We start from the raw sequence: 22127 nt of genomic DNA on the forward strand, positions 1-22127 counted from the left end.
ACCGTTACCCCCCCCCCCCACTCAGCCCCGCAGTGGGCGGTACTGCCGCGGAGTCAGAGCGTGAAGGAAATATGCCCTAGAGGCAATAATAAAGTTATTATTTATTTCCTTATATCATGATAAATGTTTACTATTCATGCTAGAATTGTATTAACCAGAAACATAATACATGTGTGAATACATAGACAAACAGAGTGTCACTAGTATGCCTCTACTTGACTAGCTCGTTAATCAAAGATGGTTATGTTTCCTAACCATGAACAAAGAGTTGTTATTTGATTAACGAGGTCACATCATTAGTTGAATGATCTGATTGACATGACCCATTCCATTAGCTTAGCACCCGATCGTTTAGTATGTTGCTATTGCTTTCTTCATGACTTATACATGTTCCTATAACTATGAGATTATGCAACTCCCGTTTACCGGAGGAACACTTTGGGTACTACCAAACGTCACAACGTAACTGGGTGATTATAAAGGAGTACTACAGGTGTCTCCATTGGTAGATGTTGGGTTGGCGTATTTCGAGATTAGGGTTTGTCACTCCGATTGTCGGAGAGGTATCTCTGGGCCCTCTCGGTAATGCACATCACATAAGCCTTGCAAGCACTGCAACTAACATTTTAGTTGTGAGATGATGTATTATGAAACGAGTAAAGAGACTTGCCGGTAACGAGATTGAACTAGGTATTGGATACCGACGATCGAATCTCGGGCAAGTAACATACCGATGACAAAGGGAACAACGTATGTTGTTATGCGGTCTGACCGATAAAGATCTTCGTAGAATATGTGGGAGCCAATATGGGCATCCAGGTCCCGCTATTTGTTATTGACCGGAGACGTGTCTCGGTCATGTCTACATTGTTCTCGAACCGTAGGGTCCGCACGCTTAACGTTACGATGACAGTTATTATGAGTTTATGCATTTTGATGTACCGAAGGTTGTTCGGAGTCCCGGATGAGATCACGGACATGACGAGGAGTCTCGAAATGGTCGAGACGTAAAGATTGATATATTGGAAGCCTATGTTTGGACATCGGAAGTGTTCCGGGTGAAATCGGGATTTTACCGGATTACCGGGAGGGTTACCAGAACCCCCCGGGAGCCAAATGGGCCAACATGGGCCTTAGTGGAAAGGTGAGAGGGCAGCCCACATAGGGCTGCGCCTCCCCCCCTCTCCCTAGTCCTATTAGGACTAGGAGAGGGGCCGGCCACCTCTCTCTCTCTCCCCTTTAAAGGATTCCTAGTTGGACTAGGATTGGAGGGGGGAGTCCTACTCCCGGTAGGAGTAGGACTCCTCCTGCGCCTCCCTCCTTTGGCCGGCCAGCCTCCCCCCTCCAACCTTTATATACGGGGGCAGGGGACACCCCAAGACACACAAGTTGATCCTTGAGATCGTTCCTTAGCCGTGTACGGTGCCCCCTGCCACCAAATTCCACCTCGATCATACCGTTGTAGTGCTTAGGCGAAGCCCTGCGTCGGTAGTACATCAAGATCGTCATCACGCCGTCGTGCTGACGGAACTCTTCCTCAACGCTTTGCTGGATCGGAGCCCGAGGATCGTCATCGAGCTGAACGTGTGCTAAGAACTCGGAGGTGCCGGAGTAACGGTGCTTGGATTGGTCGGATCAGGAAGAAGACGTACGACTACTTCCTCTACGTTGTGTGATTGCTTCCGCAGTCGGTCTGCGTTGGTACGTAGACAACACTCTCCCCTCTCGTTGCTGTGCATCACCATGATCTTGCGTGTGCGTAGGAAAATTTTCGAAATTACTGCGTTCCCCAACAGTGGCATCCGAGCCTAGGTTTTATGGTTTGATGTTATATGCACGAGTAGAACACAAGTGAGTTGTGGGCGATATAAGTCATACTGCCTACCAGCATGTCATACTTTGGTTCGGCGGTATTGTTGGATGAAGCGGCCCGGACCGACATTACGCGTACGCTTACGCGAGACCGGTTTCCCCGACGTGCTTTGCACATAGATGACTTGCGGGTGACTGTTTCTCCAACTTTAGTTGAACCGAGTGTGGCTACGCCCGGTCCTTGCGAAGGTTAAAACGGAGTCTATTTGACAAACTATCGTTGTGGTTTTGATGCGTAGGTAAGATTGGTTCTTGCTAAAGCCCGTAGCAGCCACGTAAAATTTGCAACAACAAAGTAGAGGACGTCTAACTTGTTTTTGCAGGGCATGTTGTGATGTGATATGGTCAAAATGTGATGAGTTATAAGTTGTTGTATAAGATGATCATGTTTCGTTGAAGTTATTGGCAACTGGCGAAAGCCTTATGGTTGTCTATATATTGCATAAGATGCAAGCGCCCAATGATTGCTGTACTTTATCGCTATGCGATAGCAATAGTTGCAAGAGCAAGTGTTGGCGAGACGACCACGTGACGACACATTGATATAGATCAAGATGATGGAGATCATGGTGTCATGCCGGTGACGATATAGATCATGACAGTACTTCGGAGATGGAGATCACAAGCACAAGATGATGATGGCCATATCATATCACTTATATTGATTACATGTGATGTTTATCTTTTATGCATCTTATCTTGCTTTGATTGACGGTAGCATTATAAGATGATCTCTCACTAAATTATCAAGAAGTGTTCTCCCTGAGTATGCACCGTTACCAAAGTTCTTCGTGCCCAGACACCACGTGATGATCGGGTGTGATAAGCTCTACGTTCAAATACAACGGGTGCAAAACAGTTGCACACGCAGAATACTCAGGTTATACTTGACGAGCCAAGCATATACAGATATGGCCTCGGAACACGGAGACCGAAAGGTCGAGCGTGAATCATATAGTAGATATGATCAACATAACGATGTTCACCATTGAAAACTACTCCATCTCACGTGATGATCGGTTATGGTTTAGTTGATTTGGATCACGTGATCACTTAGAGGATTAGAGGGATGTCTATCTAAGTGGGAGTTCTTAAGTAATATGATTAAATTGAACTTAAATTTATCATGAACTTAGTCCTGGTAGTATTTTGCAAATCATGTTGTAGATCAATAGCTCGCGTTGTTGCTTCCCTGTGTTTATTTTGATATGTTCCTAGAGAAAATTGTGTTGAAAGATGTTAGTAGCAATGATGCGGATTGGATCCGTGATCTGAGGTTTATCCTCATTGCTGCACAGAAGAATTATGTCCTTGATGCACCGCTAGGTGACAGACCTATTGCAGGAGCAGATGCAGACGTTATGAACGTTTGGCTAGCTCAATATGATGACTACTTGATAGTTTAGTGCACCATGCTTAACGGCTTAGAGTCGGGACTTCAAAGACGTTTTGAACGTCATGGACCATATGAGATGTTCCAGGAGTTGAAGTTAATATTTCAAGCAAATACCCGAGTTGAGAGACATGAAGTCTCCAGCAAGTTCTATAGCTAAAAGATGGAGGAGAATCGCTCAACTAATGAGCATGTGCTCAGATTGTCTGGGTACTACAATCGCTTGAATCAAGTGGGAGTTAATCTTCCAGATAAGATAGTGATTGACAGAATTCTCTAGTCACCATCACCAAGTTAATAGAACTTCTGATGAACTATAATATGCAAGGGATAACGGAAACAACTCCCAAGCTCTTCGTGATGCTGAAATCAACGAAGGTAGAAATCAAGAAAAACATCAAGTGTTGATGGTTGACAAGACCACTAGTTTCAAGAAAAGGGCAAAGAGAAGAAGGGGAACTTCAAGAAGAACGGCAAGCAAGTTGCTGCTCAAGTGAAGAAGCCCAAGTCTGATCCTAAGCCTGAGACTAAGTGATTCTACTGCAAAGGGACTGGTCACTGGAAGCGGAACTACCCCAAGTGATTGGCGGATAAGAAGGATGGCAAAGTGAACATAAGTATATTTGATATACATGTTATTGATGTGTACTTTACTAGTGTTTATAGCAAACCCTTAGTATTTGATACTAGTTCAGTTGCTAAGATTAGTAACTCGAAACGGGAGATGCAGAATAAACAGAGACTAGTTAAGGGTGAAGTGACGATGTGTGTTGGAAGTGGTTCCAAGATTGATATGATCATCATCGCACACTCCCTATAATTTCGGGATTAGTGTTGAACCTAAATAAGTGTTATTTGGTTTTTGCGTTGAGCATGAATATGATTTGATCATGTTTATTGCAATACGGTTATTCATTAAAGTCAGAGAATAATTGTTGTTCTGTTTACATGAATAAAACCTTCGATGGTCATACACCCAATGAAACAAGTTCACTGGATCTCGATCGTAGTGATACACATATTCATGATATTGAAACCAAAAGATGCAAAGTTAATAATGATAGTGCAACTTATTTGTGGCACTGCCGTTTAGGTCATATTGGTGTAAAGCGCATGAAGAAACTCCATGCTGATGGGCTTTTTGAATCACTTGATTATGAATCAGTTGATGCTTGCGAACCATGCCTCATGGGCAAGATGACTAAAACTCTGTTCTTCGGAACAATGGAGCAAGCAACAGATTTGTTGGAAATCATACATACTGATGTATGTGGTCCGATGAATATTGAGGCTCGCGACAGGTATCATTATTTTATGATCTTCACAGATGATTTGAGCAGATATGAGTATATCTACTTGATGAAACATAAGTCTAAAACATTTGAAAAGTTCAAAGAATTTTAGAGTGAAGTGAAAAATCATCGTAACAAGAAAAATAAAAGTTTCTACGATATGATCGCAGAGGTAAAATATTTGAGTTACGAGTTTGGTCTTCAATTGAAACAATGTGGAATAGTTTCACAAAATCATGCCATATGGAACACCACAGCATAATGGTGTGTCCCAACGTCATAACCGTACTCTATTGGATATAGTACAATCTATGATGTTTCTTACCGATTTACCACTATCGTTTTTGGGGTCATGCATTAGAGACAGCTGCATTCACGTTAAAAAGGGGCACCATCTATATTCGTCGAGACGACGCCTTATGAACTATGGTTTGGCAAGAAACCAAAGTTGTCGTTTCTTAAAGTTTGGGGCTGCGATGCTTATGTGAAAAAGCTTCAACCTGATAAAGCTCGAACCCAAATCGGAGAAATGTGTCTTCATAGGATATCCAAAGGAAACTATTGGATACACCTTCTATCACAGATCCGAAGGCAAGACTTTTGTTGCTAAGTTCGGAAACTTTCTAGAGACGGAGTTTCTCTCGAAAGAAGTGAGTGGGAGGAAAGTAGAACTTGACGAGGTAACTGTACCTGCTCCCTTATTGGAAAATAGTACATCACAGAAAACTGTTTCTGCGACACCTATACCAATTAGTGAGGAAGCTAATGATGATGATCATGAAACTTCAGGACAAGATACTACTGAACCACGTAGATCAACCAGAGTGAGATCCGCACCAGAGTGGTACGGTAATCCAATTCTGGAAGTCATGCTACTAGATCATGATGAACCTACGAACTATGAAGAAGCGATGGTGAGCCCAGATTCCGCAAAGTGGCTTGAGGCCATGAAATCTGAGATGGGATCCATGTATGAGAACAAAGTATGGACTTTGGTTGACTTGCCCGATGATCGGCAAGCAATTGAGAATAAATGGATCTTCAAGAGGAAGACGGACGTTGATAGTAGTGTTACTATCCACAAAGCTAGAATTTTCGCAAAAGGTTTTCGACAAGTTCAAGGTGTTGACTACGATGAGAGTTTCTCACTCGTATCTATGCTTAAGTCTGTCCGAATCATGTTAGCAATTGCCGCATTTTATGAAATCTAGCAAATGGATAAACAAAACTACATTCCTTAATGGATTTATTAAAGAAGAGTTGTATGTGATGCAACTAGAAGGTTTTGTCAATCCAAAGGTGCTAACAAAATGTGCAAGCACCAGCGATCCATCTGTGGACTGGTGCAAGCATCTCGGAGTTGGAATATACGCTTTGATAAGTTGATCAAAGCATATAGTTTTATACAGACTTGCGGTGAAGCCTGTATTTACAAGAAAGTGAGTGGGAGCACTACAGCATTTCTGATAAGTATATGTGATTGACATATTGTTGATCGGAAATAATGTAGAATTATTCTGTAAAGCATAAAGGAGTGTTTGAAAGGAGTTTTTCAAAGAAAGACTTCGGTGAAGCTGCTTACATATTGAGCCTCAAGATCTATAGAGATAGATCAAGACGCTTGATAAGTTTTTTCAATGAGTACATACCTTAACAAGATTTTGAAGTAGTTCAAAATGGAGCAGTCAAAGAAAAAGTTCTTGCCTGTATTATAAGGTGTGAAGTTGAGTAAGACTCAAAACCCGACCACGGCAGAAGATAGAAAGAGAATGAAAGTCATTCCCTATGCCTTGGCCATAGGTTCTATAAAGTATGCCATGCTGTGTACCAGATCTATTGTATACCCTGCACTGATTTGGCAAGGGAGTACAATAGTGATCTAGGAGTAGATCACTAGACAGCGGTCAGAATTATCCTTAGTGAAATAAGGATATGTTTCTCGATTATGGACGTGACAAAAAGGTTCGTCGTAAAGGGTTACGTCGATGCAAGGTTTTGACACTGATCCAGATGATTCTAAGTCTCAATCTGGATACATATTAAAAGTGGGAGCAATTAGCTAGAGTAGCTCCATGCAGAGCATTGTAGACATAGAAATTTGCAAAATACTTACGGATCTGAATGTGACAGACCCGTTGACTAAAATTATCTCACAAGCAAAACATGATCACACCTTAGTACTCTTTGGGTGTTAATCACATAGATATGTGAACTAGATTACTGAATCTAGTAAACCTTTGAGTGTTGGTCACATGACGATGTGAACTATGGGTGTTAATCACATGGTGATGTGAACTATTGCTGTTAAATCACATGGCGATGTGAACTAGATTATTGACTCTAGTGCAAGTGGGAGACTGAAGGAAATATGCCCTAGAGGCAATAATAAAGTTATTATTTATTTCCTTATATCATGATAAATGTTTATTATTCATGCTAGAATTGTATTAACCGGAAACATAATACATGTGTGAATACATAGACAAACAGAGTGTCACTAGTATGCCTCTACTTGACTAGCTCGTTAATCAAAGATGGTTATGTTTCCTAACCATGAACAAAGAGTTGTTATTTGATTAACGAGGTCACATCATTAGTTGAATGATCTGATTGACATGACCCATTCCATTAGCTTAGCACCCGATCGTTTAGTATGTTGCTATTGCTTTCTTCATGACTTATACATGTTCCTATAACTATGAGATTATGCAACTCCCGTTTACCGGAGGAACACTTTGGGTACTACCAAACGTCACAACGTAACTGGGTGATTATAAAGGAGTACTACAGGTGTCTCCAATGGTAGATGTTGGGTTGGCGTATTTCGAGATTAGGGTTTGTCACTCCGATTGTCGGAGAGGTATCTCTGGGCCCTCTCGGTAATGCACATCACATAAGCCTTGCAAGCACTACAACTAACATGTTAGTTGTGAGATGATGTATTACGAAACGAGTAAAGAGACTTGCCGGTAACGAGATTGAACTAGGTATTGGATACCGACGATCGAATCTCGGGCAAGTAACATACCGATGACAAAGGGAACAACGTATGTTGTTATGCGGTCTGACCGATAAAGATCTTCGTAGAATATGTGGGAGCCAATATGGGCATCCAGGTCCCGCTATTGGTTATTGACCGGAGATGTGTCTCGGTCATGTCTACATTGTTCTCGAACCGTAGGGTCCGCACGCTTAACGTTACGATGACAGTTATTATGAGTTTATGCATTTTGATGTACCGAAGGTTGTTCGGAGTCCCGGATGAGATCACGGACATGACGAGGAGTCTCGAAATGGTCGAGACGTAAAGATTGATATATTGGAAGCCTATGTTTGGACATCGGAAGTGTTCCGGGTGAAATCGGGATTTTACCGGATTACCGGGAGGGTTACCGGAACCCCCCGGGAGCCAAATGGGCCAACATGGGCCTTAGTGGAAAGGTGAGAGGGCAGCCCACATAGGGCTGCGCCTCCCCCCCTCTCCCTAGTCCTATTAGGACTAGGAGAGGGGCCGGCCACCTCTCTCTCTCTCCCCCTTTAAAGGATTCCTAGTTGGACTAGGATTGGAGGGGGAGTCCTACTCCCGGTAGGAGTAGGACTCCTCCTGCGCCTCCCTCCTTTGGCCGGCCAGCCTCCCCCCTCCAACCTTTATATACGGGGGCAGGGGACACCCCAAGACACACAAGTTGATCCTTGAGATCGTTCCTTAGCCGTGTGCGGTGCCCCCTGCCACCAAATTCCACCTCGATCATACCGTTGTAGTGCTTAGGCGAAGCCCTGCGTCGGTAGTACATCAAGATCGTCATCACGCCGTCGTGCTGACGGAACTCTTCCTCAACGCTTTGCTGGATCGGAGCCCGAGGATCGTCATCGAGCTGAACGTGTGCTAAGAACTCGGAGGTGCCGGAGTAACGGTGCTTGGATCGGTCGGATCAGGAAGAAGACGTACGACTACTTCCTCTACGTTGTGTGATCGCTTCCGCAGTCGGTCTGCGTTGGTACGTAGACAACACTCTCCCCTCTCGTTGCTGTGCATCACCATGATCTTGCGTGTGCGTAGGAAAATTTTCGAAATTACTGCGTTCCCCAACAGAGCGGTACTGCCGCCCTCAAGCGGTACTACCGCTCCCCCTCAGCGGAACTACCATGCCAAAAGAGAAGGCCTAGGGCAGGGGCCCAGGGCGGTACTGCCGCCCTCAAGCGGTACTACCGCTCCCCCTCAGCGGTACTACCGCGGAGGTAGAGCGGTACTACCGCTCTCAAGCAGTACTACCGCCACTACTGCCGCGCCTAGTACCGCAAAACCCGACACGAGAAAATGCGCGCAAGAATCGAAGCGGAAGGAGCACCATGCCACCACGGTACTGCGGCTGAGCCCCAGCAAGCGGTACTACCGCTCCGAGGAGCGGTACTACCGCTGCTGACGCAGTGGCAGGGCGGCAGTAGCACGGAACCGCAGAGGTACTGCCGCTGAGGCCACCCAGCGGTACTACCGCTCCAGGGAGCGGTACTACCGCTCCAAGAGCGGTACTACCGCTTAGGAAGTCTCAGCCGCACTACCGCTGTGGACCGCGGTACTACCGCTGGGTCCAGGACAAACAGAGGAAGGAGGGAAAGAAAGGCCCCATAGGTGCGGAAAAGATCGGAGGGTGTGATGAGAACGTGTACGTGTTGATTCCACCCAAGCCATACCGAAACGGACCCCCTCTTGATAGTACGGTGACTACTACGAAACTTAGTCCACCAACAAAGTCACGGAATAGACTACACCGTCTTGAGTAGAGCGCCAAAGGGAAATAATCATTCCGTGCCGAAGGATGAATATATGAAAGCACTCAAAGCACATGATTAGTCCGCAAATGCATTGTCATCAATCACCAAAACACCGTAGGGATAAATAAGCCCTTACATCCAAATTTGTAGGCTGTTAGATAATTTACACAGAGTAGACCAAGTATTATGAAGGGATGGATAGCGTTCTTTGTGTGTCTTCCAGTTGTCCTCAATCATTTGGTCATAATCAGGAGCTCTCATCCACGCTGATTCAAACTTGAATGACTGTTGGACTGGGGTGGTGAGTTCCTTGCCTTCACTTTTCGCTATTGTCACCAAAATTGCATAATGGTCTGAAGAGGTGGTGATAATGTTCTCAACTGTACAGTCATCAAAAATCTGCATGAAGTCCCCATTTGCGACAGCCCTATCCAATCTCACTCTGACATTGTGTCCACCTTCTTGTCTATTAGACCATGTAAATTTTGGACCAAAGTATCCCAAGTCTATGAGGCCGCAATCGTCAAGGCACTCCCGGAATAACATCATCTGGTTATCATCTCTGTTTCTTATCCCCATGTGCTCATCTGTACTTAAAGTTTCATTGAAATCACCAACACAGATCCATGGTCCTGACCAAGTTGTTTTCAAGAACCGGAGCCTATCCCAGAAAACATGTCTTAGTTCTCTTTTCGGCTCCCCATACACAAAGGTAGTTCTCCATTCTAAACCATCATCTGATTTGATCATGATATCAATAATTTTTGTGGAGTAGGCTTTCAAGGTGACTAAAAGAGAGGAGTCCCAAAATAGAACGAGCCCTCCGCTCAAGCCATCGCTGCTTACCGCAAAAGAGCCTATGTATCCCAATGACCACATGAACTTCCGAGCTCTGGAGTCCCTCATCTTGGTCTCGGATAAGAAGAGGAGGGAGGGACGGTGTTTGTTCACGAGCCATCGCAGCTCGCCGACTGTCGCGTCCGTCCCTAAACCGCAACAGTTCCAACATAAGAGAATCATTGCGTGTGGCGGGGCTGCTCTGCTGCAGCCTCCGCCTGATCCGCCGATCCAATTGGGAAGGAACCTTGTTCCATTTTCATCTTTTTGTGGGAGTCCAGTCGAACATCCTCACCATAAGGTGCTATCACTAGGTTGTGGTCGCAATCGCCAGCTTTCTGTCCACCTCGTGTTAAGGCCATGTTAGGAACTTCACAGATTTTGTTCTCTCCCAAGGCCTGCACCTGTTTTTTTGGTCTATACACCTTCACTTGTTTTCTCTTCTGTCCGGTTACTCTTGCATCCTTTGACATTGCAGGAAACAACTCCTTGCTCGACGTGCCAACCTCCAATTTACCTTCTTGTTTGTAAGTAGTTTCCCTTGATTTCATTGACTAGGAGCAGTACTGCTTTTTCCTTAAAAAAGGGTAAAAAGAATACAGCTACTTTGGAATGATGATTTCTGACAGTAAAGATGCTTTCTGCACGAGAGAGATTGTGCTAGTTTCCCTTGCTAATCCCTCATGTTTCATTTATTGGTTGGTCTACTGCGACCAACAAAGATGGAAAACGAGGTTCAACCAAACATGTAAGATGGGCGACATCATTTGTGTACACTTAAGACCAACTTCAACGGGGCCGATTTAAACGGACGGCGATTTTGTCTTTTTTGTCCGTTTGGGTCTGCCAGACGGACACGATCGTCCACTTTCGCGTTTGAGTCGGCACGTGCGTCCAATGTTGATCCAACCCATTTTGACAGTGCTAGAAAAACAAGAATGCATGCATATTTAAAATAAAAACAACATTAAAGCCGGCTTTCGAGAGTCCACGCGTCCACATTTGCATTTAAAAAAATAAAAACAAACTAAACTAGGAGGCGGCGCGCTGCTCTAGGCGTCGTCGTCGTTGTCCTCGGGGTCCGTGATGTCAACGAGCGTCGGTGTCGGGCCGGCCCAGGGGAACGTCGTGTTCCAGAGGGCATTCATGTCGGGCGCGGGCAGTGCCGTCGTGGCCTCGTACTGCTCGTCCTCGGCGTCGCGCTCGAGCATCTTGAGGTACTTGTCGTGGCGGGGCTCCTCGGCCAGCCGTCGCTGGTGCCAGTGCTCGAGGTACGCCGCCTCCTGCACCGGCGTCGGCCCCATCCAGATCGGCGGCGCGCTGACCCACTCACGCACTACTCCCGTCCAGAAGTAGCGCTCGATGGGGGACGGCTCCGGCTCGGCTTTCATAGGGGACGGCAGGGTCACCGATGGCAGGACGCAGTCGCCCGCCGCGGAGAGGGCCATGGCCGCCTCCTCTTCCTCGGGCGCCGCCGCCTTGCGCCCTCCTCCTCCTCACTCTCCCGGTAGACCGCCGTAAGGGCAGCCTAGTAGGCGGCCTCCGCCACCTGGTCCTTCTCGCGGATGACGAACGGGGGTGGTGGCACGGTGCGGTCGACTTCTCGTACGCCGTGTTGCCTCGCCTCCTCGTGCTCGAAGACGAACCAGCACGCCCAGTTGGGCGAGTCGGAGGCGTAGGCGGGGTCGCGGCGTTGCTCCGGCGTCAGGAGCGCCCGCCGGCGCCGCACCTCCTCCGCGTGCGCCCTAGCAAACCGCGGCGCCGCCGGCACTGGGATCCTCTCCGGATCCAAGTGACAGTCGTGCAGCAGGGTAGCGTCGGGGTACGGGAGAGGTACGCGGTTCTGCCAGTGGCACTCCGCCTGGTGCACCAGCACGTTAACACGATGCCTCAGCCGGCGAGCTGGCGCCGGCGAAGGCGGGAGAAACTCCAGGGGGAAAAGGAATGGCGGGCGACTTGCCCTTGGCCTTGCTGCTGCGAGCGCCGGAGAAGAGCCTCATCTGGGGTGGCTAGATGGCTAGGGTTTGCCGGCGACGGGGGAGCGGGTGTGGCTAGATGGGACGGGAGCTGGCTGAAAGCGGATGAGGACGGTCCCGCCGCATGGTCGACTTAAAAAAGGACGACCGCCGTCGCTGACGCGTGGGCCCAAGGTCATAAATTAAACTGACCAGGTAGGTAGCGGGTAGTTGGACGACCACCAAGCGGGGACGTGGCGGACATCGACGCATTTGGAACGCAAATTTGGGCCGCAAATGCGTCGGCACGGACGCGAATCGGACTCGATTTGGGTTTGGGTCGACGCGTTGGGCCTTCTCTTTTGTTCGTGCCGACCCAAACGGACTGCGGCGGATGAAATAGGTCGCCCCGTTGGAGTTGCTCTAATATATACCTAATAATAAAGAAATGTGTGTTTCTTCGACTTTTTGATCCATCTTAAAATTGTTAGTAGTTGTCCATCATGCCATCCATAAATCACAAAATTTGCCTAAAAAAGGTAATTGTCCATTATCTCAAAGTTGATAGTAATTACTCACCATGCAACTCATAAGTATAAAAATACCCCTTCAATCAACCTGTGGTTGAGTTGGTTAGATAGACAGTGGTATCCCCAACCCACCAGGGTTCAAATCCTGGTGCTCGCATTATTCCTGGATTTATTTCAGAATTTCCGGCGATGCGCTTTCAGTGGGAGGAGACGTTCCCGTCGATGACGAGGCGCCTACGGTGACTTCGTAAATCTCAAGATGATATGCCGGCTCAGTCTGTCGGAGGTGCTCATAGGGGTAGGATGTGCGTGCGTGCGTTCATAGGGATGAGTGTATGCGCGTGTATATGAACGCTTGTGTCTGTACTGATGCTCAAAAAAAATACCCCTTCATTTTTTCTAAGTCGTTTCATTGCACGCAAATGTTTCGCCTCAAAAAAGAAATAGCGAAACACATCTCAGCAAAAAATAAATAAATAGCGGATCACCAGGACTCGAGCCATGGTCGCGTTGAAGGAGCCTGCTTGCACGCAAGTCATCTAGCCAACGTTGCTAGAGAGATAAAGGAATGTACCCTTTATTTGTCAAACGAGTTTTCTAAAAAAAACTAATAAGCCACAGATCGATCATGTAAAACCATTCGCTCACGATGTGACTGCCGTCCACACCGCACACGTTCTCCGCATGCCTTTGCAGACACTACCCAGCAGCTCTGCTGGACCATGCGTTTCTTTGTTTTTTTGGTCCATTCCGAAGTTGATAGTAATTACCTATCATGCCATTCATAAGTCACAAAAATACCCCTTCATTTCCGTAGGTTCTTTCATTGCATGCAGTGTTTAGCTTCAAATAAGAATAATTATCCTACATAAAAAAAATAAGAATAATTATCCATCACCCCGAAGTTGATAGTAACTACTCACCATGTCACCTATAAGTCACAAAACACCATTCGCTTTGTAGGTCATTTCTTGTATGTAGTGTTTTGCCTAAAAGTAATATCATAACACAAGGACTCAAGCGATGGAGACGTTGAAAGAGCCCGCATGCACGAACCAAGTCATCTAGCCAACATTGCTAGAAAAATAAAGGAAGGTACCCTTTTACTGGTTAAGCAAGTTTTCTGAGAAAATAAATTTAGAATCTACATATCGATCATATAAAACCGTGACTCCTGTTCACGCAACACATGCACTCCTTGGCCTTCAAGCGAGTTTTCTCAAAAAAGTTCATCGGTTTTGAAAAAAAGTTCATCTATTTTGAAAGAAGATCAATTTTGAAAAAAAAATCATCAACTTAAAAAATCAAATTTTGCGAAAAAGTTCATTCAATATAGCAAAACGAAAAAAATGAAAAGAATAAAAACCGAAGAAAACGTTCCGAATAAAAAATAAAATGAGAAAAGAGAAAAAGGAAAAAAGAAGAAAGAGAAAATAAAAATAAAAAAAGAAAAGAAATAGACATAAGAGGAAAGTAATGAAGAAGATGTAGCAGAGCACATGAGTTGAAGATAGGGATGGCACTCGCAGGATTTGGGTACAGGTGGAGCCACCCCATACCCTTATCCATCATCCCAAACCTTACCATCACCCGTACCCATATCCGTTAACGGGTACAATTTTTTCCCATACCCGTCAACCATCAGGGTAAATGGGTACCTGTGGGTAAAATTACTCAAATTTGCAACACATCAATTTAAGCATTACATAGTCATAAACAACAACTTATAACAATAATTTATAAACAACAACACATCATGACATCAACGCATACTGGTTCGTGGGCTAGCTATTGTGGTGCGGCGGCCTAACATAAATGCATGATGGGGTCTTGTTAGGGGATTTATGTACATATAATATATTTAATATGTGGATAAATAATATATAAGGTCTATTTGTTAGAATATATGCGGGTACATGGGTATGGGTTATACTAAATCATACCCGTACCCACTATACCCGATGCGTATGAAATTTTCCTATTTATGTATTCATGGGTATTTTTTTGACCCATACCCTTGCCCTAATAAGGTTTTTATCTGCAGGGTACACGGTTAATGGGTACTCATTGCCATCCCTAGTCGAAGAAAAGAGGGGAAAAGATGGTTAGTGCAGTTTGCTACTGACCAGGGGGTCGTATGTTCGAAACCGGGCACACACGCATTTTTATTGTTTTACCAACAGAGAAAAAAGGGCAGATGGGCCGAGCCCAGCTACACGCGCCTGTGAGCGCCCGTTTACAAAACAATAAGGAACGACGCCTGAAGCGCCAAACTGGGATCACCTTCAAGGAACCCGTTAGTGTTGTACGCTGTAGGGGGCGGCCCATTTAGCGTCATGCGCTGTAGTTGGCGACCAAAGCTTTTTTTATTGCTTTCTCTGGTATTTTGGCTTTGGTTGGTTTTTTCATTTTATTTTCCAAAACAAAAATTATTTTGAGTTTGATAAATTTATTTTTCAAAATTTGAACAATTTTTTATAACCTATGAACATTTTTTTGACATTTGTAAAATAAAATTGCAGTATATTTGAACTTTAAATATTTTTTTGATACACGCAAACGTTTTATGCAAATTGAAGAACATTCTCTGGAAGAAAAGAAAAACCCAACAAATAAAAATAAACCTGAAAGAAAAGAAAATTGATAAAACCAAGAGAAAAATGAAATATATAATAAAAAAATTGGGTACTAATCTTCTACTCCCTCCATTCCTAAATATAAGCTGGTTTAGAGATTCCAACTGGGACTATATATGAAGCAAAATTAGTGAATTTACACTCTAAAAATTGTCTATATACATAATACATTTGTATGTAGTTTGTATTGAAATCTCTAAAAAAATCTTATATTTAGAAAACGAGTAAGTAGAAGGTTCCTATAATGGGGGAAATCGAAGCTGCAACCTTCCCCAAACTGGAATTCTGTAGCACCTATCACTAGCTAATTAGGCCTGCCTATCAGTTGCACTTACTGTGCGATTGATTGACATTTTTATTTGGAAACTACTGATGAAAATTTTGTCACAACTCACAACGATCAGCGAATAGGGTTCACTATTTTACCCTGGTGTCTAGTGACACTGGTTACATGTATGTGGGTCCAGTGGAGGAGCTTCAGTGGCGCCAACCTGAGCCATGGCCCCCAGCTCACAAGACAACACGTATATATCCATTTATTATTATTTTTTGTGGGAAAATACATATCCATTTATATTAGGCAGTGTTTAGTAAAAAAACAATCAAAATCAATTATGTTTGCGTCCTCCATCACATGTCCCTCTCATGATTTTTGGCTCAAGCTCCACCACTTCGTGGGTCTATTCCCTGGGTTCCGGTGTGCCTGTTTCTCCATTTCCATCTCTATCCAATAAGGACCAGCCAGATATTGCTCCGTCTCGGAACTTATATGGTTTGTGTCCTTCTACTCTGTTTGACCCAAATTGGGATCATCTTATGGCCTTCTTCTATCCCGGCTTCAATGGGACAAAGATCTCTTTAGTTTGCAGTTGTTGGCGTCTTCTTGTCTATATCGACATCTTCCCGACAACTGCTTCTACAATCTCATGTGTTTCAATAAGGTTGCTCCAGTTAGAACGAGACCTGAAGGCGGCAACGAGTTTTTCATTCTCACGACGCACCGCTGGTGTTTACAAAAGAAAAACGGCGTTGATTTCTTTATTCATATAAAAAGTTCTGATAAGGACTGATTTTATTATAAAAGAAGTCCTGATAAGGGCTGATTTTATTTATGGCCTTCAGAGGCACTGGCCCTGGATAAGACTTGGCTTCATCGTGCTAAAAGAATAAAAATGCCAGCCTGTGATGATAGCTCAACCACTGCCACTTGAACCACCAATTTCTGAAAAAAAGAACAATTTCTCAAAAGAAAAAAAAACTTAAACCACCATCTCTCAACAGCGAAAAAGAAAAGAAGAACCCCATGAAACGGAACAAAATGCAACATATAACAATAACAACATCACCACTGACATCCAGCTAGGATGATTAGCTTTGCTCCATCAGACAAACATATACGTACAACATCATCATTGTCCCAATCCTCTTGGAGTATTATACAGTTGCCCTTTTGAGTTTTGGCAACCCCATCATCATCACATAAAAAAGAAAACTGCAGATAGAAGATGTCTGAACTGGAAAACTGGCGCCTTGCATTAGCGGGCTCTGACCTGTTTTGTGTTCCATCATAATAATGGTTTAGCTAGCTGTTAGTGAGTGTGGCAATTGATTTTTGATAAAAGGGAACATTAGCGGCCTCTGGCCTGTTTTGTGTTCCATCACAACAATGGCTTAGCTAGCTATTAGTTAGCGTGGCAATTGATTGATAAAAAAAGAATATTGTTGCACATAAAGAGTACGCATTAGTTTTGTTTATTGAGAATCGGTACTGTTTTCGTCCAATCGAAGTATCTTCTTTCCATCTTCAGGTTTTTATACATTTGATGAGTCAAACTCATGTGCTGTCTTCTTGTTATACGATCTAATGATGGCCATGCTACTTTCTGATAACTAAATAATTTTTGAGCTAAAATCTCTCTCGTCCTCTTTCACTCATTGGATATATCCATCTGCAGAGGGGGAAAAAACATGATCGAAACTGTTGGTGCGTAACGGTGATCAGCCTGATGATCGATGAAAACAGGTCCCAATCATTAGAAAGTGCGGAGCTAAAGATTAAGTATAAGAGGCGAGGATGATGCACATAAGAAAGAAGATAATGTAGCTTATTATGTTATACTTATATATCTTGGTATTCTTTGTTTATGACTGATTAACAAAGAAAGGCTATTCCGCTGGCCCTCCTTGACATGACTATGTTGTGTACTCCAGACAGATGCTACACACGACGACAGGCTCCAGACGACTTTCGGACGGCGCATCTCATCAAGCCGTCCGTGCATACAGCTGCACACCGTACCTGGACAACACCGTCCATTCCTCCGTCGTGCAAAGTTCGCTTGACAATCCGCATTATTTCCGAAATCTTAAAATCCGAAATAATTCCCGAATTTCGCATATTTCAGTGAGGTCCGAAATTGTTTTGTTGCCGAGATCAAAAACCTTGACTGAAAGTCTGCAAACAGAAAGTGGCTAAGACTTACAAATTCACTCGTAATACCTAGGGTGTTTGCGTCTGTATTGTGTTTAAATTTAATAAAGAAAAGGTATCGCAATCGTACGGAGGAGGTCCGGAGATTACTTGTATGGAAAGGCTGGATATTGCTAAGCTGTCGCTGCATCAGTGCCAACTGCCAACAAAGCAGGATTGGATTGGATTAAGCGGAAATGAACCATCAAAGGCGGCACAGCCGGACGTGAGTGGGTAACAGCACGGGACAGACGGGAACGTTCGCAACGCACGCACGCACTCACGGTGCCAGCCTCCATGCATCTATCACCGCCAGCCTGTCTCTCGCTCCACCTCTCCATCTCTCTCTCGGCGTACGTCAGGTATGGCATACATATATGGACTTCAGGTAGACGTCAGAGCTCCGACGAAAGCTCCCTCCCTCCCTCCCTCGGATCATCTCACCGCTTCAGTTCTCGTCTCTCAAGTGCTCCGCCTTCGCCGTCGCCTTCTTCCACGCCGGCGCGCTCGCCGGCGTCTTCCGTCGTACCATGCAGAGCTTCTTCGGTCGCGCCAGCAGGTGAACCCCGGCCTAGAATAGATTAAATTCCTTATTCGATTGCTGCTTTTGATTCCTTCGTTCGCTTGGAATTCCCTTTGGTTTGTTGCTCGTCATCTTCTTGCTTCTCATGTCTCGTTTCATTCATTGATTGATTATCCACTTGTCTGAGGAAGGCCAAGGACCCAAACTGACCTTCGTTTGGCTTCCATTTGTTGTTTTGATTGGCTCGCAGGAACCAGAGGACATTCAGGCCCAAGAAGAGTGCTCCGGCAGGGAACAACGTACGGTATACCTACATATATACTTGCTCTCAAAAAAAAACCTACATATATACTTCCTTTGTTCCATGTTCGAGTTTATTAGCCCCCCTTCCATTTTGGGTCGAGTTTTGACCATAGATATGATTCGACTAACAAATTATAAGTGGTATGTCACAAATATTATACTGTTGGATTCATATTTGAAAGAAGGTTCTGATGGTATCATTTTCACTACATGTAACTCAAATTTTAGTACTCAAATTTATGGTCAAACTTTGACCCAAATCCGAAGGAGACTAATGTTGTCATGTGTTCACATTATTCTCTTCTCTTAGGAAATTTTGATAAATATAAGTCAAGTTTTGTCAAAATTCATCAAAGGGCTGCTGAATCTCTCCCTGGGATGATCATCATCTAACTCTACCAAAAACGAAGTTCAGCTAACAAGTTGATCACCATATATAAATATTTGGACTGTACTACGCAGGGCATGAAGCTGAAGAGGCACATCGACGCCACCCTCGGCAGCGGTAACCTGCGAGAGGTGGTCCGCCTGCCAGTCGGAGAGGACCTCAACGAGTGGCTCGCTGTCAACAGTGAGTTCATTCTTGACACCTTTTTCTTTCTAATGATGAAACAGTTGTCGATGAGCTGAATCTTTGTACACCTACAGGTGTCTTAATTGTATTTGTATCCTCTTGATGCTTTATTTTGAGCCAATAAAATTCACCCTTTATTGAGAAAAAAAAGTAGGTGTCTTAACTTGTAGTACTAGTTTCTGATGACCTCCATCTCCAGCTGTCGACTTTTTCAACCAAGTGAACATCCTGTACGGCACCCTCATGGAGTTCTGCACGCCAGCTACTTGCCCCACCATGTCAGCCGGTCCAAAGTACACACCTTCAAATCTTGGCACCTGCAGATGCATTTAACATATGTTATACTCCCTCCGTTCCTAAATATTTGTCTTTTTTAGAGATTTCAACAAATGACTACATACGAAGCAAAATGAGTGAATATACACTCTAAAATATGTCTATATGTCCATTTAAAATCTCTAAAAAGACAAATATTTAGGAACGGAGGGAGTATTATATATGCTGTGTCACACTTTGAGCTTATAATGAGAAAAAAAAATCGTCTTCAAACAGGTATGAGTACAGGTGGGCCGATGGAGTCAAGATCAAGAGGCCCATTGAAGTGTCCGCACCAAAGTATGTCGAGTACCTGATGGATTGGATCGAGGCCCAGCTCGATGAAGAATCCATCTTCCCGCAAAAGCTTGGTATAACTGATTACATATTATTTTTAGTGTACTGATGAGAGTGCTAAAAATGATTTAGAATTTCATTCTAATCATGTAATCTGCTGAAAAAACGGTGGTGCCAACAGGAGCTCCCTTCCCTCCAAACTTCCGGGACGTCATCAAGACGATCTTCAAGCGGCTGTTCAGGGTGTATGCGCACATATACCACTCGCATTTCCAGATGATTCTCAAGCTCCAGGAAGAAGCACATCTCAACACCTGCTTCAAGCACTTCATGCTCTTCACATGGGTAACTAACCACCCTCCACGACTTCATGACACAAAGTTGCATTCGTCAACAATTGCTGGAATAATTACTGTCTTGTGCCATATGCTTAAGAAGCTGTGATCAATCATTATGCACACAAAGGCATCCTGCCTATTCTTAAGAAGCACACCACAAACATTAGCAACTAGTTATAATGGTTTGCTGATTGCTCTATCGACTAGAATTTGTCAATTTAGATTGCCTCCTCATGATTAGTATTATTATTATTTCAGCAGCATACCACTTTACATCTCTCGAGTCTCAAACAAATTTTTCTGTAATCGAGTGCCTCATAGGGTCCAATCATTACAATTACTTATTGTTGGCCTTATTTGTTTGGCAGGAATTTCAGTTAATCGATAGGGCAGAGCTAGCTCCTCTCAGGGAGCTGATCGAGCCCATATTAGTTGGACACTAGCCGAGAAGACAATTGGAGCTTTGTTTCAAGAACTGGTGAAGCAAAAGTGCGGAGACATCATATTTTGTTGCTTTTTAAGTTAGTTAGTTTCCCCAGCCTGTGCATGCGCGTTTCTGTTTTTGTGATGATGTTAGACTTGGACACGGACTACCTTCATCTACATTTTAGAGATAGGTTAGCTAGTGCTAGTGTATGTACTCAGACTCTCCCAAGGAGGTGTTGATTGCAACTTGGCAATTTGTTCATTTCGGCGGATTTTCATTTGATCCGGGGAATTTCTCTCGTTGGGTTATGCGCGATAGCCAATTTTATCGTTTCCTAAAAAGTCTGAGAAAGAAAAGAGTTGTCAGGGTGGCACCCCCGAAGCAGGAACGTTCGAAGGAGTTTCAAGAATCAAGGGATAGTCCAATAACATTTCCTGTGTTTGGAAATAAAAAAATCGTTTCAAACTTAATAAGAGGCAATTGTATTGTTGATGCCAGTTTTTTAGACCCAAAACACCAAACTTTTTCGCTTTACAAACGTTGTTCCGAGCAATTAGACACTGGCACTTGTACATGTTTCTTCTACAACCCACACGGTGAAAGCCATCTATTTTCTGAGCACTTTTTGGGGGATCATCCTAAATACAGACATAAGTAGGTGGCTAGAGCAGGGTTAAAAATTTCAATGAAATTTCAGTGAAATTTCCGAAATTTCGCATATTTCAGTAGGGTCTGAAATATTAACAACACCAAAATAGATGCAGATTCAAACAAATTTTCAAATGAATTTAAATTATTTTAGAATTCAATAAAATTAAGCTAAATTTGAAATCAGAAAATCCGAAATAATTTCCGAAGCATGTGAAATTTCCGAAATTTCGCATATTTCGATGGGCTCTGAAATTATTTTGTTTTCGAAATTTAGAGAGTTGAGGACGACGGATAATAGGATTAGCATGTCCTCTTTGGATAGCAGTTTAGCCTTCCATCCAAGAGATATTTGCGACATTTTTCTAGGATTGGTAGAATGGCGTCTGGCAATAGTGGAATAGGCGAAAGCGGCAGTCCTAGGTAGATTTGAGGGAAGGCCCACTCGGGGCAGCCAAGAATATTAGCTATTGAGCATGCCTGGCCGGCAGGGAGATGCATATGTACGAACGTTGTTTTACTGAAGTTCATGGCTAAATCCGTAGCCCTGGCGAAGTCATCTAGGATATCCTTTAGGGCGATTGTAGGTGAAGCCTCGACAATTATGAGGGTGTTGTCAGCATACTGAAGCGTAGTGGGTAGCAGGTGGTGGGAGATTGGGTGGTGCAGAGATAGAGGGTGTGGATTTTGGCGGATTAGTCATTGTAGAAGGTCTGCAACGATGATGAATAGATATGATGATAGTGGATCCCCTTCTCATATACCAGTGTTTGCAGTTGATCCAATCCCCTGGTACTCTACTAAGTAAGATTGTCGTTTTCCTAGTTGAAAGGACATTATTGATCCAAGAGCAGAATTGAGTAGGGAAACCTCTTACGAGGAGGATTCATGAGAGAGAGAGAGAGAGAGAGAGTCAAAAACTTTATAAAAGTCTGACTTTAGAA

General features: G+C 44.1%; 1 protein-coding gene across 2 annotated transcripts; it reads left to right on the forward strand.

The window, feature by feature from the left end:
• The first annotated feature begins 18175 nt into the window (after positions 1-18175).
• LOC123130106 (MOB kinase activator-like 1A) lies at positions 18176-20826 on the forward strand. Of its 2 annotated transcripts, none has more exons than XM_044550056.1 (7): positions 18176-18317; positions 18532-18580; positions 19047-19155; positions 19358-19451; positions 19711-19844; positions 19952-20115; positions 20477-20826. In XM_044550056.1, exons 1-7 carry the CDS (start codon positions 18289-18291, stop codon positions 20549-20551), a joined length of 654 nt encoding a protein of 217 aa, XP_044405991.1. In that variant the 5' UTR covers positions 18176-18288; the 3' UTR covers positions 20552-20826. The 2 variants fall into 2 exon arrangements, with proteins under 2 accessions (XP_044405991.1, XP_044405992.1); XM_044550057.1 differs by having other exon boundaries at positions 18194-18317; positions 18532-18585.
• The last annotated feature ends 1301 nt before the right edge of the window (positions 20827-22127 follow it).

The sequence above is a fragment of the Triticum aestivum genome, chromosome 6A (assembly GCF_018294505.1).
Source record: "Triticum aestivum cultivar Chinese Spring chromosome 6A, IWGSC CS RefSeq v2.1, whole genome shotgun sequence".
In the NCBI taxonomy this organism is placed as follows: domain Eukaryota; kingdom Viridiplantae; phylum Streptophyta; class Magnoliopsida; order Poales; family Poaceae; genus Triticum; species Triticum aestivum.

Excerpts from the sequence above, each read along its gene's own strand:
- LOC123130106 (XM_044550056.1), top strand. The coding sequence starts at position 18,289 with ATGCAGAGCTTCTTCGGTCGCGCCAGCAG. Across the intron at positions 18,581-19,046 it reads GTGCTCCGGCAGGGAACAAC|GGCATGAAGCTGAAGAGGCA; the intron begins GTACGGTATACC and ends TGTACTACGCAG. Across the intron at positions 19,845-19,951 it reads CATCTTCCCGCAAAAGCTTG|GAGCTCCCTTCCCTCCAAAC; the intron begins GTATAACTGATT and ends TGGTGCCAACAG.